This window comes from Emydura macquarii, unplaced genomic scaffold (assembly GCF_026122565.2).
Source record: "Emydura macquarii macquarii isolate MOO-44397 ecotype Brisbane River unplaced genomic scaffold, CSIRO-AGI_Emac_v2 contig_3603, whole genome shotgun sequence".
In the NCBI taxonomy this organism is placed as follows: Eukaryota; Metazoa; Chordata; order Testudines; family Chelidae; genus Emydura; species Emydura macquarii.
Genome location: NW_027133740.1, coordinates 1,371,742 through 1,389,106, shown reverse-complemented (window position 1 = coordinate 1,389,106; position 17,365 = coordinate 1,371,742). Strand labels below are relative to the sequence as shown.

The following is a 17,365-nucleotide window of genomic DNA, read 5'->3' as shown; positions in this document are numbered from 1 at the left end:
CTTTGCCAGTGGTTTCATAGATATTTGATGGCTGCAGAGGAATGATAAGACTCAGGAATATTGAATTACATTCCAGGCTTTAAAGGGGTTTGTTCTCAAGTGGGCACAGACTCTTCTGCCTATCCCTCACAAGTGTGACCCCTTCTGTGCTCTTCTCCCCTATCCCTGTCCCAGTCCTGTCTCTCCTCCGCCTCTGGCTCCTTGTCCCACATTCATTCTCCTTGCCTATCTGGTCTCAGTCTCCATAAGAACATAAGAATGGCCATGCTGGGTCATACCAATGGCCCATCTAGCCCAGTATACTGTCTTCTGACAGTGGCCAATGCCAGGTGCTTCAGAGGGAATGAATAGAACAGATGATCATCAAGTGATCCATCCCATCACCCATTCCTAGCTTCTGGCAAACAGTAATACCTGCCATCTATCTAATAGCCACTGATGGACCTATCCTTCATGAACTTATCCTGTTCTTTTTTGAATATCATTATAGTCTTGGCCTTCACAACATCCTCTGGCAAGGAGTTCCACCGGTTGACTATGTGTTGTGTGAAACCACTTATTATGCTTCTCATCCCAGTCCCAGTTTCCTTACTCAGGCAGTCCTGATCTCTCTCTCTGGGCTCACTGTCTGAGCCCCAACTTCCCACCAACTTCCATTCTATCCCCTTCTTCACACTCAGTCACATTCTCTGTGCCCAGCCATTCTCAGTTTCCCCCTCCTGGCTCCTCATCTGGTCTTTCTCTCCCCTCCCTTAAGCACAGATTCCCAGTTCTAGTCTCAGTCCCCTCTCAATACCCTGCCTGATTCTTTGCATCATAAATATTCACTAGTTAAATCTTACAAGGTCCCTGCAAGGTAAGTACATTAATATGATTGTAGGTGGGGCTGGTACCACTGTGTTATCTAATCTTACACAGAGCAGGTCTAGACAATTGGGTGGTCAAACCTTTGGTATTGCAGGGTTAGTTGAGCTACTCTAGTTCTCCTGTCATTTCTGTCCTCTGTGGAACTGCACCTCTGAAAAATCAGGCCCATAGAGTGGCAAGTGTTTCTGCATCAGGAAAAGCCAAAGTTTTCTGTAGTTTTATTTTCTTTTAACACTTTTTCAGAAATGAAGGTAGTGCTGGATTATCCAGAGTGGGTAGAGTATAGGCCGCACAAGCTCCACACATGCCGCCCTGCCACAGTGCCTTTACTATGACTGAAGGAACTAGGTATACAGATCAGATGGTACTGGATGTTCAGTCTCCATTCCTATGCAAAACTTGCTGAAACTGCTAATGACAGCAGTAGTGTTGTGAAGTGGACACCTTTCTAACTGGAGCAAGACGAAGTTCACTTCATATAGGGCCCTGAACACCCATCACATCGTAACAGTTTTCAGTTCAGACCTGGGCTGGATTTGAGCTTGTGATATTCAGTTGAAAAAAGCTCCTTATCCATTAATAATCCCTGAGCTATTCAGCTTTTTGTGTGTCTTTGTAGGTTATGAAACCTGCAAAGTGTAGAAGTGCAAAGTGTAGACGATATAGTGAGACTGCATGCTGAACTGCAGAGCTTTATTGGCTTAATTTGGAATGGGTACATTAGTCAGAAGCAATATGACATACATATGTATATAGAAGCATATATTCTAATTTTCAGTATGAAAAATTGTGATTTGATATTCATTGTTGGGGTATTTTTTCCCCTCCATGTTACAACTTCGCGACTATGTATAGATTGATGTACCACCGCTGAAGTCAATGGAGCAAGACCAGTTTACACCAATTGAGGGCTTGGAATGATGACCATTTCCATTAAAAGAAAAACATTCACTGTGAAGATCTAGGTGGAAATAAAGGCAGAAGGTCTGACGTGTCATATTTGGGTTTTCCTGGGCATGATTTTGATTCTGAAGGGGCTTGTGGAAAAGGCTGAATTGCTGGCTTCTCACTTACACCTTTGCCAAACAGATCATGGGGAGCTGACGGATGATCAGGGAAGTTTGCAGCAGGAGCTGGGAGGATGTCATGCTGATTTAAAACTGGAACATGATGGATGGATCCAACCTGTCTTTTAGGGAAAGGATGGAGTGTTTGGGATGAAATGTGCTCTTCTGAGGAGCTGCTCTCATCTCCTCTTTCCTTGGTAGAATTGCTAGACCTCTGACCATGTAGATGGATATGTCTGTGGCCATGTTTGCAACCACGCGGAGGAGTAGTGGGGGGTCCAACAGGGGAATGGGTTGGACAAGGAGGAGGGGGAGGAAGATGATGTGGTCCATCAGGGGCACCTGGTGGAGGAGGAAGATGAGGAGGCCCATGTTGGTATTCCTCTCCAGAGAAATTATGATGATGCTCAGATCCTTCAGGGTGTATGACCCTATTTTCAGGAGGTAGTGGGCATCTGTGGTAATGTTTATTATGATGTCCAGGCCCAAAACCATGACGATGATGATATCTGTGATGTGGTCCATCAGGTGGTGGGGGAGGATAATGAGGACCTTGTGGAGGAGGATGATGAGGAGGCCCATGTTGGCGTTCCTCTCCAGAGAAATTGTGATGATGCTCAGATCCTTCAGGGTGTATGACCCTATTTTCAGGAGGTAGTGGGCATCTGTGGTAATGTTTATTATGATGTCCAGGCCCAAAGCCATGACGATGATGATATTTGTGATGTGGTCCATTAGGTGGTGGGGGAGGATAATGAGGACCTTGTGGAGGAGGATGATGAGGAGGCCCATGTTGGCGTTCCTCTCCAGAGAAATTGTGATGATGCTCAGATCCTTCAGGGTGTATGACCCTATTTTCAGGAGGTAGTGGGCATCTGTGGTAATGTTTATTATGATGTCCAGGCCCAAAGCCATGACGATGATGATATTTGTGATGTGGTCCATCAGGTGGTGGGGGAGGATAATGAGGACCTGGTGGAGGAGGATGATGAGGCCCATGTTGGCGTTCCTCTCCAGAGAAATTGTGATGATGCTCAGATCCTTCAGGGTGTATGACCCTATTTTCAGGGAGGAGGATGATGAGGAGGCCCATGTTGGCGTTCCTCTCCAGAGAAATTGTGATGATGCTCAGATCCTTCAGGGTGTATGACCCTATTTTCAGGAGGTAGCGGGCATCTGTGGTAATGTTTATTATGATGTCCAGGCCCAAAGCCATGACGATGATGATATCTGTGATGTGGTCCATCAGGTGGTGGGGGAGGATAATGAGGACCTTGTGGAGGAGGATGATGAGGAGGCCCATGTTGGCGTTCCTCTTCAGAGAAATTGTGATGATGCTCAGATCCTTCAGGGTGTATGACCCTCTTTTCAGGAGGTAGCGGACATCTGTGGTAATGTTTATTATGATGTCCAGGCCCAAAGCCATGACGATGATGATATCTGTGATGTGGTCCATCAGGTGGTGGGGGAGGATAATGAGGACCTGGTGGAGGAGGAGGAGGATGAGGAGGCCCATGTTGGCGTTCCTCTCCAGAGAAATTGTGATGATGCTCAGATCCTTCAGGGTGTATGACCCTATTTTCAGGAGGTAGCGGGCATCTGTGGTAATGTTTATTATGATGTCCAGGCCCAAAGCCATGATGATGATGATGAAATCTGTGTGATGGACCTACAAGGGGATGTCTGCATCCTTTCCCAGAGAAGTGATAGTGGTGATGTTCTCCTGAGTGGGGGTGATGGTGAAAGCGAGGTCTGTCATACTTTCCGTAACCAAACCAGAGTAAATAGTAATCAAAGATGTTCGTGTTGCGCACACACACACACAAAAAGGGAGAAAGCAATAAAAGGAATTATTTACAAGGCTTTCATTTATAGTTTCACTAACACCTATAAGTCTCAAGCAGAGGTGCAGAAGTGGAAATACCATATGATACCAAGTGACCAATCTGTGTTATCCAGAGGCAACCAGAAATAACAAACAACAAAGCAATGAAATGAAACAATCAAAACCAATCAATCAAACCAAAATTTTCATAAACAGCATTTTGCAAAATAATTACAAAAACAAAATTAGCAAAATTTTACTTGTGAATGGGGGAAGGGCCATCACTCCATATGTATTTATGCAGCACCTCATACTGTGGGACCCGGATTCTAATTGACACCTCTGGGTGCAATCAGAAAATAAATAGCAATAATGAGAAGAAAAAGAAAAGAGGCAAAATGTATTCATTCATTTATTTATTTACCTAGTTTTCCCCGCTCTGTTTTTCTGATGATTTTATCTGTGGTACATCTTACTAATAGACTATCAAATTGCTCAACATACTGGGCCTGAGTCTCATTTACAGTAGGACCCCTTACACCATTCTGCCAGATTAATGGTGTCTTAAAGTGGATGTCAATGTAATTAGCAGTGTAAAGGGGCCTTAATGATAATCAGGCCCATTATTTCTATTTCTTTACCTTATCAGGTCTTGTACATGTGACCATGTCTCTTGAGGTTATTTAGATTGAAAAAATCTTTTCCTTTATTACATATTTATTAAACAGTATGTGGTAAATTCATCTTTGGTGTACCACTGAAGGCAGTGGTATGATGTGGCCCTTTTAGCATTCAGGATATTAGCTAATCCGTAAATGGATGTCACCGTGACTAATTTCCAGGGTGTGCATGTATATATTCTAGCAATTGGTGTAGAAGGGAGTAAGGGAGTCTGTTAGCAGGCAAGGTCACATTGCAACTCTTGCCTGCCGTGAATCATCACTGTCACTGCTTCTTGCTTTCTGGAAATCACACATTCCTGCCTCCTCACCATACTCTGCTTATCCCCATACTAGATCTAACATCTGCACTCAGGTCAGGAAACGGCAGGGGATAGGCAAGGCTTAGCATCATTAATGATCTGGATGATGGGGTGGATTGCACCCTCAGCAAGTTTGTGGATGACAGTAAACTGTGGGGAGTGGTAGATACTCTGGAGGGAGGGATAGGATACAGAGTGACCTAGACAAATTGGAGGATTGGGCCAAAAGAAATCTAATGAGGTTCAACAAGGACAAGTGCAGAGTCCTCCACTTAGGAAGGAAGAATCCCATGACTGCTACAGATTGGGGACCAACTAGTTAAGCAGCAGCAGCAAAGGACCCAGGGGTTACAGTGGCCAAGAATTTGTATATGAGTCAACAGTGACCTTGTTGCCAGTAAGCTAATGGCATATTGAGCTGCATTAGTAGGAGCATTGCCAGCAGATCGAGGGAAGTGATTATTCCCCTCTATTCAGCACTGGTGAGGCCACATTGGGAATTCTGTGTCTAGTTTTGGGCCCCCCACTACAGGAAGGATGTGAACAAATTGGAGAAAGTCCAGCAGAGGGCAATGAAAATGATTAGGGCCTGGGGCACATGAATAACTTATGAGGAGTGGCTGAGGGAACTGGGCTTATTTAGTCTGTAGGAGATGAATGAGGGGGGATTTGATAGCAGCCTTCAACAACCTGAAGGGGGGGTTCTAAAGAGGATGGAGCTAGGCTGTTCTCAGCGGTGGCAGATGATAGTGGTCTCAAGTTGCTGTGGGGGAGGTCTAGGTTGGCTATCAGAAAAAACTTTTTCACTGGGAGGGTGGAGAAGCACTGGAATGGGTTACATAGGGAGGTGGTGGAATCTCCATCCTTAGAGGTTTTTAAAGCCCGGCTTGACAAAGCCCTGGCTGGGATGATTTGTTGGGATTGGTCCTGCTTTGAGCATGGTGTTGGACTAGATGACTTCCTGAGGTCCCTGCCAACCCTAATCTACGATTTTATAATCAGCTGAGATCAGGAGAGAAGGGCTTCTGGCATGGAGCCCATGGCTGCTTCGTGAAGGTAGCTCATTCAGCCAGAGTGTAAATTCAAGTAAGCTGTAGGTTATTTGCCCACTTATTGGGATAACTTCCTGGCACTCACATGGGCATTTATATATATATATAAGAAGAGAATATTCATCTGTGATAGCTCAGTGCATGAATATTCTCATCCTAAGGGCTAATTATGATTTAATTTTCACCTTTTATATTTAAAATATAGGCTTGTACTCCTGTCACCTACCTACAATGTACTGCTGAGCCTTGCATTATATTGAGGATCAGGTTTGAACGGCAGAGCCCTTTCATGTTGGGATATAATATGTGATTTCGCTTTTCTGTTCATTAGAATGAGTTGTGTATTTGTAGATGTCAGAAGAGATGTGCTGGCATAGCTGGCCATAGGTGGATCATCCCAGTTTAGATGGATCCTTAGATGGCATAGAGCCAGTGAAGGGGGCATGACTGAGAAAAAGGGGGCATAACCAGGGCTTCTGTGTATAGGGTTGCCCCGTTTCTAATGGCTGGTAACCCAATCCCTGAGGCCCCACCCCTGCTTCATCCCTTCCCCTAAAGCTCTGCCTCTGCTCTGCCTCTTCCCTTGAGTCCCCACCCCCTGCCCTGCCTCTTTCCCCCAAAACCCCACCTCTGCTCCACCTCTTTCCTCCAAGATTTGCCTCCTTACCAGCCTCTTCCCCCCTCAAGGCCCCTCCCCTGCACACCACTTGCTGCCATGAGCTGCATGAGCAGCCTGGCCCAGGAGGTAGCAGCGGCTGCTTCTGCTGTTGCACTGCCTGCTTCCTCTGTTGCGCTGCCTGCTTCCTTCTGCTTAGGGTTGCCATAGATTAAAAAAACCTGGCCATCAGGGTTGTCAAATGGCCAAAACCCGGACTGTCCGGGTGAAAACCAGAGAGGTGGCAACCCTATCCTTGTACCTGGGTGATCCTTGGCTGCCATGTAAATCCCTTGGGGCCGTTGGCAGCAAGCATAATTTAGAGAAGCCCTCAGTCTGCTTTAACTTATTCCAGAGAACTGGCCTGATGCACAGGGGATGTAGGGGAGAACGCAGAAGTGGCATACAGCCACCATTGCACTCTTCTGCTAAGTGCACTCCTCAGCTGCAGCTGTCTGTCTGGGCCTATTCAGCCTGCTTCTTTCCATGAAGCCTGAGGAGCATGCATTCGGAAATTGCCAGGGACAATTTTGTAACTGTTAAGGTAATTGACTACATACCCAAGGACCATAGATTTCACAAGATATCTCAAGGGCATCAGGATTTTCTGTGTCATTCGCCAGTTTTCCCCTGCAGAATCCCACGTGCTGTGCAGGAAAAACAACAACATATATCTGGGTTCTTATCATGTTGAAGCTAGTGAGTTCTCGGCATTTTGAAATTCAGACTACTTATTTAGGTACCTATCTCTGGTCTTAGGAACCTAACTTTAAGCACCTGTTTTGAAAATCATGGTCAATTATATTTACCTATTAAATCATATATAAAGTGCAAAGAATTATTGGGGCCAGATAGTTCTTTGTAAGCATGGACACCCTCCCTGCATCAGTCTATCAGGCCATTACTCCACTTCCTTCAAAACCTCCTCAAGATCCATTTTTAGCATTATGTCTACTAGCAATTAGCTTGCTTACTCTGGTTCCCAGTAGGAACAGTTGATATATTCTTCAAAGGAAAAAAAATCCTTTGAATGTGTGATTTTATCCCTCTCCCCCTCCGTTTGCTTATCTCTTTAGACAGGACTAGAATGACCCTTTGCTCAAAACCCTGAGTAATGGGCAGTGTCTGGCTCTGCTGCCCCAGGAGGCAATTGACTGCCCCTCATTCCCCCCTTACTCCTGAGGGACATCATTTACTGCAGATGTTTACAGAGGGCAGTTGAATGTCCCACTCATGATAGCTACGCTCTGTTGGCCATTGCATTGGGGATGAGGGAGAGTCAAGTTCCCCCCTCTCCCCACATCACTTGCTTGTATATGGAGGAGTACTGACCCCTTGGAGCCTACTTTTTCCCTGGCACGTGGACTCATGACCTAGTCATTCCGCAAAGGGCATGTAAGAAACACTGGGACATATTGTGAGAATTTACCTTTGTCCCCACCCATTGCAACAATTCGTTCTCCATTGCTCTACTTACAGCATATCTGTTGGGCAGAAATTCACATTCAGACACATTTGCATGTGGTGTGGATTTGGCGCAGCAGCTCTCTTTTATAGTAAATTCGACAAGGTATCCTGTACGAGGTGCGATCTGGAACAAACAGGCCATATGAGCATCAAGTGAATAACCTAATGCATTTGAAATATACTTTATCATTTTAAAAATAGCATTAATTTCATTACTGTAGCCCAAATCCCACTCACAGGACTCATTGACTAGCTATGCTGTTTTAAGTTTTTGAACGTGCACCCATGGTGAGTAAAGAGTGCCGGATTTGACACTATATTACATAATTCCCTTGCTAATAAATTGTTTGCATGAGTGTCTGCTTCAGTGTCTGCCATGTGCTGTCTGTCACGTCTCCTGTCCATTTCTTGTCCAAGGTTTGCATTTTCCGAAAGTAAGGCCACTGGAGTCTTCTCCCTAAGCACAATTTCTACTTTCTTAATAATCCAGAGGCCCACTGAATGGGAGTACTTGTATCCAGTGATGGGAGAATAGGATCCAGAAGTGCTGATATTAATTTAAGACCAGATTCTGTCACCTCAGTGTTTAACTCACACTGATCAACAGAGTAAGATACAGAGTAAGATACTGCTCAGTATGAGTAAGGGGGAAGAATCTGGCCCTTGCTCCTGCTGAGATAAAAAACCAAACAAACCTTCTGATTCTAGATTTTCCCATTTTCAATTTCAGCTGAAACACAATGTTATTTCACCTTTATATTGAGAATTACCTCAGCTAAGGGCTTATCCACACATAAAAGTTACACCAATTTAAATGAATTGGTTAAGAAAGTGGTGAAAACCAATAAGAAAGGTGAGTGGGATTTGGGCTATAGTAATGAAATTAATGTTATTTTTGGTGGATACTCTGATTTCAGACTAAGTACGCTATATTGATTTAACTTAAATTGGGGGTGAGGGGGAATTACATTGATATAAAGCATTCAGTCTAAGTAATTAATCCAAAATAAGAGTGTCCACACCAGATTTTTGGAGTGATTTAACTAAACTGGATTCTAAACAATGCTTAGACTGTAAGTAGACCAAGTTGAAGTCTAGGGTGAGAACCACATCCCCACTCTAGACCCTTTACACTGGGTAAAAGGGCTGGGGTAGCATGAGGGGACTTTAAAAGTCCCAATCTGGCCAAAGCAAGGACCCTCTGGCTCAGGCACTGCAAAGACACCTATAAGGATAAGGATGGGGGCGGAGAGGGAGCCACAGCACACAGCACTATGGAGTTTCCAAGCAGCTTTGTGGCCCAGAGACAGATGCAGTCACTTAGGTCAATGGCTCTCAATCTTTCCAGACTACTGTACCTTCTTCAGGAGCCTGATTTGTCTTGTGTTATCCCCAAGTTTCACCTCACTTAAAAACTACTTGCTTACAAAATGAGACACAAAAATACAGAAGTGTCACAGCACACTAGTGCTGAAAAATTGCTTACTTTTGTTTTTTTGCCATATAATTATAAAATACATCAATTGGAATATAAATATTGTACTTACTTTTCAGTGTATAGTAGATACAGCAGTATGAACAAGTCATTGTCCCTATGAAATTTTAGTTTGTCCTGACGTCACCAGTGCTTTTTGTGTAGCCTGTTGTAAAACTAGGCAAATATCTAAATGAGTTGATGTACCCCCTGGAAGACCTCTGCATACCCCCTGGTTGAGAACCACTGACTTAGACAATCAGGGCTGCTTATGTCATGCTAGCGGCTGTGGAGCAGCCTAGAAATGGGGAAGTGCAGAGGTGACTTAAAGCCACTTTATTCCCCCTTTGTCTGGGCTGCACCTCTTAAATTCTGTGCCTCTCCTTCTAAGGGCCTTCCCTGTATTGCAAACACTAAGTGGCGCTAGGGAATAAATGTACTTTGCTAACATTTTGTTTTTCATATGGGTGAGATATAAACACAAAGAATAAAAGGTGGAAAACTTACAATTACTCCAAAGCCATGTGCAAAACTAAAGGCCAGATCCTGCTGTCATTGAAGAGAGTTTTGTCCTTGACTTCAAAGACAGGAAGATCGGTCCCCATGTTTATTTCAGCATGGCAAACAATCCAGATACTGCAGAGCTGATCACTTATTGCCAGCTGTTCACCCCAAGCTACTAATGTACAGTTCTTTATTCTCCAACAATTTTAAATCTTAATTGTATATTAAAAAGAATTTTAATTAAAATATTTCTGTAAACAGATTGTTGATAAAAATAAAAGTACACACACAGATTGAGGCTCTGATGGAAGCTTATAAATCTGCATAACTTTAGGTAGATGAGTACTCCCATTGTCTTCAATGGAACAACTCACCTGCTTTTAATTAAGAACATGTGTAAGTTGTTTGCAGTTTGTAAGCTTATTTGCAATCTAGGCTTAAAACATAAAACAGATTAGTTGCACTGAATGTTTATAAACAATAGGCTTGGTCCTATGAGGTACTGAGTGCCCTCAACTCCCTTTGATAGCCATGGGAGTTGAGTCCCTCACAGGATTTTGCTTAGTGATAACTAATAAGATAAGATGTCACATACCTCCATGGTAACTCTTTGTACTTTATCCACCTTGAAATACTGTGTGTGGTTACTGTCCTGATTGTATCTCTCCAGGGCTCTCTCAGCTTTCCCTTTGTGCTGCTCAATGTCTTCTAAGGCTATAGGTCTTCCAGGGCAGAGTTTACACTTGTATACCTGTGAAGGATCTGTGACAATAGCATTTTTATTAACACTGTATTACATTAATAGTGTGTTATGGATGGCACTGTGTACATCTTTAATATCAGCTCACAATGGGAAATTGAACAGCTGGGGATTTTTTTCTCACATAACCCACCCACCCTATCATCCCACACATGGGTTTATCTGTGCCATTTGTGGGGGAAAAGATCAATTAAAATATACTCATATATTTTTGTGTTCCACTTTAGCATCTTATCACCACAAATAAGTCCTCTCCACTGGGCTGTCTACCTTTTCAGCTGATTTCTAGGACCATGTTTTGCTTTTAATGATGCAGGATTTACATAATTCTATAATTAATTCTTAACATTAGTTTTACTCTATTTTACTTTATTCAAATATGAATTATGTACAGATTAGTTAATCTGTCATATTTATCCTACATTAGGAGCACACCTGCTTGTGCATCAGTATTGGGAATGGTGAATTAAAAATATGTTGATTCATGGAACTGGTTATTGTACCTGGACTCACTGTGCAGTTATAGTTGTACAGTATTTCTTTCTTCAACTCTCTGTTTATGTACACGATAGTTTTACATTGCCCAAATACCTGGGAGGAAACAAAATTATTGACTGTGTATAATATTCCAGAATAAGGCATATGATAGGATTTAGGAGGGCATGTGGCTCTTTCATTGATTTCATTGAAGTTATCAGATATAACTGAATGAAGAATTTGGTCGTCTTTTTATATACAGTAAATACATGTAAGAATCACAAGACCCTTTATTCTGATTGCAACCGAAGTTTGTAGTTCAAATAAAATGGGACTCATCTCCAAAAGCGTTTTCATTTAGAGTTTGCCCAACTGAAAAAGCTTTGCAAAACCAATGCTGAAAGCAAAATGCAGCCTTCTCAGCCCCTCTCTAACGTTGTGTGTAGGATGTTTCTAGCCAACAGGAATACTTTCAATTCCAGAAGCACACAGAAGTTGCAAAGCTCATTAACAAAGAGTGGACATACTTCTCTTCCCTGGCATTAAAAAGGGCAGACACTATTCTGTACCACAGAGATCTTGATGCTTTCCTCTACCTACCGACTTCATCTCTATCTTGTCTTGATTAAGTGCAGCCAGCTGGCTTCTATCCCAGATTGCAACATTTGGATCTGATGTAAAGATGATGTATTGCTGCATGTCATCTGCATGCTGATGGCACCACAGATCAAGCCATAACATGGTGGCATCACAAAGACATTGAAAAGGAGGGGGTGACAAATATAACCCACCCACTTCTGCCTAACTACCAGGTATATGGTATATGGTATACATACCAGGTATATGGAAAAATGCACTTCCAGTGTTGCTCTAGGTACTTGGTACAACATTTCTGGATTATCAGTGCTGCTGAGCTGAACAAGTTACCAGCAGTGCGATGTAAGAGTATAGACCCATTTTATCAAACTGGTTAACTGAAGCTGTATTTAGCTGACAAGGCCATGTAAGGCTTGAGGTTGTTTTCAGCTAACAAGTTGTAGGTCGAAACTCATTTAAATGGCTAACGAGCATACCTGATCCTCAAGGACGATGGCTAGTGTAAGCATCCGATGGCTCAGGAAGCCAGATGTCCTCTTAGTGATTCTAATTCCAATGAGAACAGCACATTTGCTTTTAGAATTTCTGTCTCATCTGCCACCTATCTGTAAGGATTTCCCCCCCCACCCCTTCTTTCTCCACCCTACCCCTACCCCGAGTGTAGCCCTAGCATCCTTGATGTAAGTAGAGTGATTAAAGTGTCTCTGCATGTATATAACGACCATTATCACTGTTGTTCTCTCCGGATGGGACAGTGTCTGTATTTGTAAGTGAATAGATAAAGAATTTCAAACGTACTATGTAATCGATAAGAAAGCGTATAGAATTGACCACTGTAACACCATGAAGTTGAAGCTGATTTATCAGACTTCCTGGTATCGTGAATAAACCTCTTTAGTATTGTCTGTGCTGCCAGATTCTTGGAGAAAGAATCCTTCATGCTTTACAGCCATATGACCTTTTCTCAGCCAATTAACTTGTGTTTGAAAATCCAAGGATGTAATAGATATTATTCTACTATATACAGACATTAATGCTTGGTTTCCTCAAAGATTTACACTCAAACATGATAAAATTGCCCACAAATTCACATGGAGGGATTATTAGTGTTGATGTGTGATTGACCTATAGCTCTGAAGAGATACCATTACTTGCCATTACATTGTGCTGCGGGAGTTCACAGGACCCCCAGTGTCTCCTGGATAATACAGAGCACTGAGTTTCCAGCACATCAAGAGTCAAATAAAGGACTGATGAATTCCCCTGGAAAAAAAGAGCAGAAAAAAAATTGCATGTGACAAATTTGTTGTGAAGGAGACAATCTAATTACTTTTTTTTTATATTTGGGTACCTCTCATCCTTCAGTAGGTCTTCCCAGAATCCTTGTCATGATCTTGTCTGGGCTGGCAAGGACCCAGGGTATAAGTGAGTGAGAATGGGGGTTATTGCATTTTACTCCTTTTGGTCTTTAGCTCACAAACCATTGGCCCTCAAGCATAAGTATCGCCATTCTTTACTGTATCTGGCCCACGCTACAGATACATCAGTTCCTGCTGTGGCCAGTAACCAGATTTCCCATGTGAGCAATATTTCCTACCCAGATTATCAAGGAAGGGATGCTACAAACGTCCACTCACGCCTCCAAAATCAAGAGCCTGGGCTCCTCAATGCATCTAATAGATACTGGCCTGGAAAAGTCTGGGAGCGAGATTGAAACCAGATTCCCTGTGTGGTAGCCTGACAAGTTACCAGTTATTACTGGTCCACTGAAACAATCTGAAGTGAATACTTAATGAAGAATTAAGAAGAACTGTTTATTATTGTGATGTCCACTCGTGCAGCTGATGTTAAACTAACTCTTCTACTTCTATAACACCTTTCATCTCAAGGTGTTAATGTACTTTGTAAATACCAGTTTAGCTTCACTGAACAGCTATGTAGGGGGGTCACTAGCATATCTATTTTATAGATGGCAAACCTGAGGTTAGATGACTTCCCCGAGGTCACACGATCTGTGGTAGCGTCAGGAATAGAACATAGATTTCTTAATTGCCAGTCCAGTGCATTAACCACAAGATTACCCTCCTTCTGAGATTTGGTTAGATTTTCAGGTTTATTTTTATAAATCCCAGTAATTTAAACATGCCAGTTTAATCTGCTGGAAAAATGCAGATTGGAAGATAAAGCCAAAGAGAGGGAAGCAGGGGAGACAATCTGGACCAGAAATATCTTACTCTTCCACGTTGTGTTTATGACCTTGCACTGGATGAATGGGAAGAATTACTTGTTTATCTGGACAAATCAGTCCTTTCTATAATAACATTTTCAGCAGTCTGAACCCAAAAGAACTCTCCAAAACTGAAATAATTGAATAAAAAAGTCCGAGGAACTTGATAAAAGCAAGTGGGCTAAATGAATCCCTAGCCAATGTCCATTAATTTCCCCAGGAATGGATTTGGTCCATTATGTCTAGTGACTAAAGCAAGGGAATTAGGACTCAGTACTCCTAGGTTCCCTTCCTTACTCTGTCACTGATTTGCTACGCGACCTTAAGCCAGTCATTTAGAAAGAATGGCCTTGTCGTTAAGGCATGGGAATGGGAGCTAACTGATCTGGATTCTCTACCCAGCTTTGTCACTGACTTGCTGGGTGTTGTTTCGGCTCTTTGTTCTTCACTTCCCCCACCAGTCATCGTCTCCAAGATGGAAATAATAATATAATAGCTAGCCCACAGAGGTGCTTTGAGTCAATTAATTTAGTGTGCGTAAAGTGCTTAGAGATCCTCAGATGAAAGAAGCTCTAGGTATGTAAAATGTTCATATAATGCCTGAGACCTATCACCTGATTGCAGCTTAAAATCAGGCACCATACAGAGCTATTAAGGGTGTAGCCCTAATCCCAAAATCCCACTGGAGTCTATGTGAATTGAGGGCACACAGCAGCATGAAGTTCATACACAGCAAACCAGGCTATTTTTCAAATTAAAACAGAGCCAGATCCCTAGCTGGCATAAATCAGTGTAGATCCATTGATTTACATCAGCATAGTGCCCATTAAACAGAATGGAGCTATGCCAGTTTATACCAGGAGCTGGCCCATTGTTTTTAAACTAGAGTAGTTCGTAAATCAACCTTTAAATTGATACTTACTGCATGTTGTTCATGGGCATCAGCAACACGGAACAGAGTAAAAATGTAGCCATCTCTGCGGTGTTTATTGATCAAATCCAGGGCCAGCCCTGCATCAGTTTCAACAGTGCCACAGTCTGCAGAAATTACAGATGTTTGGTTTTGCGCATTAGAACAGAGCAACAATGTGAGACAGAGTTCTGCAAATAGCAGCTTCATTTTGTTTAAAACATGAGATTACTTTCTCCTTTCTGTGCTTTGCTAAAGCCAGCAATTTGTGTTTATATCAGAATTGCCTGTGAAAGCCTGTATAGATCTGCCAAAAGGATGTGTTTATATAAATTTATAGCTACTGTGTAACTAAAGGCTAATACCTTGACCCTGGATTAATATCTGCAAATAGAAAGTAAATGATTGAATGATGCTTGAGCAAATATTGAGGAAAGCAGGATAAACTTTTTGGGCACAGGTCCCATTTGTAAATGTTTATGACCTGTTGCAACCCAGTAAATAATGGATGGAAGTCCTTCGGTGGTTTTGGTTGGATTCTGCCACGCGCCCCTTTGAAACATTCTGGCAACCCAGTTTTGGGTCCCGACCCACGGTTGAGAAACTCTGTGCTAAACGGTATTGTTGAAATGTTTAGTGTTGCACAGGGTAGAATTGTCAGTGTGTGGCTGCAGACAGAACAAAAGCAAAATCTTAAAGTACAGCTGCCAAAGGGACTATTTTATCTGGCTCTTATGGCGTCGTGGCTCTTATGGTGTCGTGGCGTGGCTCTTATGGGGTCGTGTAATGCAGTGCCATTAATATTGAGGAGCTCTCACAAGGACTGACGTTTGACTGGCTCTTAGTAGCCTTGATCCTGGTTAGCAGGTGACATTAGGGCAAGAGAGGAACTGGGCCAGATAGATAAGGATAATGGCTTTTTTCCTCTGGGTAACCACTTATTTCACTTCCAGCCCAGATTTGTGGTAGGTGCCTCCAAGTGATTATAACATCAGGACTGCATATAGATAGCATATGTGAAAGGAGCTTGTGGTCTCACTCCACTTCTTAGATGATAGTTCATAACATCACGGGTGGTATCAAAGTGCTTGAGAGAACTGGCAGTTTTGCACACCTTTAATAACATTTGGGCAAATGTGGATGGACATTATTTTAGTCACCTATTTGCAAATTTCCATTGAAAATTAGATGGATGGCCTTTTATGCCTGGGCAAATTTAAAAGGAAAAAAGGTGACTAATAATTATTGAAATTGCCATAGTATATTTGTCTGTATAATACTGAGATAATGGGTATTATACAAAACCTTAAAATAGATAGGTAGATGGATAGATCTAACAAAGAGATAATTCTGGTTGCAGAGAAAAGCTTGAAAATATGAAGTGAGTGTAACCTGAAGGCTCAGAACTGAGAAGGTAAATGAAAAGAACTCCAAATTTACTTTTTTTAACAGTCACATGATTTTTAAGCCAGTCTCAGGATTTTGCGGGGCCTGACTCATGATTTTTGAACACTTAGGGTTGGCAATATAGAGAGTGTAAGGGGGTAGCTGAAAAACCTAAAGAAATAACTGGCTTTTCCAATATAGCTCCTTCCTGAAGATGTCCAGCAGGCTCAGACTGTCACTGCCAATTTCATCCTGTGTTCATGCAGGCTGTTTATTTAGCAACAAAACCTTGCAAATGTTAGCTGACAATGCCAAATGCACTGGAGTTCATCAGCCGCTGGCTGTCTGTTCCTGAGTGAGACACATTGTCCATGTGATATTTGCATGTCCCCCCACCACAGAATAAACAATTCAGGTCAGACTGTGACTGGATGTTGCGCAAGTGGGGCCTCCTCCACTCTGCCCCACATAGAAGGACCAGATACAATTGCAGTCTCTGGTGCACTCTTTTGAGTGCAGGAACTGCCCCCCACAAGTACCTCCTAGGGCACAGGCCACACCAAAAGGGGCAGGGAAGGAGTGGGGCCATGACCCTAAGTTGCTACACTGACCACCAGAGCTAGTCAAACTTGATATCCCTAAGATATCCCCCTGGGATAGTGCATTCTCCCCATCCCTTATCCCCCATGCATGGACTTGTGCCTTTAAATGGCCCATTGTGGCCTCTCTCATCTGTACATTCTGTGTTTGAGCTGAATGTTTTCTTTGACTGGTCAGGTCTTTTAAGATCAAGCAATCAGGTCAAAACCTATTTCATCCTTAGTGCAAGAAATAGGCCTCTTAATATAATTCCTTTGATAATTAAACTTACATTAAGAATAGAAATGGGCCTAATCTGGATTTGAAATATCAAAATTTCAAACATACAGGAGGATTTAGATCCAGTTTTTGTTTGGTCCATTAAAGATCAGTTGCAAATTTTAGACTCTTGGATCCAAATGTCCACTAAGTTTGATTCGGTGGTTTTGGTTTGGGGCCATGTCTCATGAGGAAACTTCAAATTAAAAACATCTAAAAATATCAGACACAGTGTGAAATGTAGTAGAATGCCTCAT

General features: G+C 42.6%; 1 protein-coding gene across 1 annotated transcript; it reads right to left on the bottom strand.

The window, feature by feature from the left end:
- Nucleotides 1–1,546: 1,546 nt before the first annotated feature.
- HRG (histidine rich glycoprotein) lies at nt 1,547–15,166 on the bottom strand. Its single transcript, XM_067536534.1, is given in 8 exon segments — nt 1,547–2,696; nt 2,992–3,694; nt 7,009–7,095; nt 7,926–8,039; nt 10,489–10,655; nt 11,157–11,244; nt 12,883–12,990; nt 14,877–15,166. Coding segments are annotated over 8 exon segments (2,346 nt in total). The 5' UTR covers nt 15,075–15,166; the 3' UTR covers nt 1,547–1,815.
- Between the last annotated feature and the right edge of the window lie 2,199 nt (nt 15,167–17,365).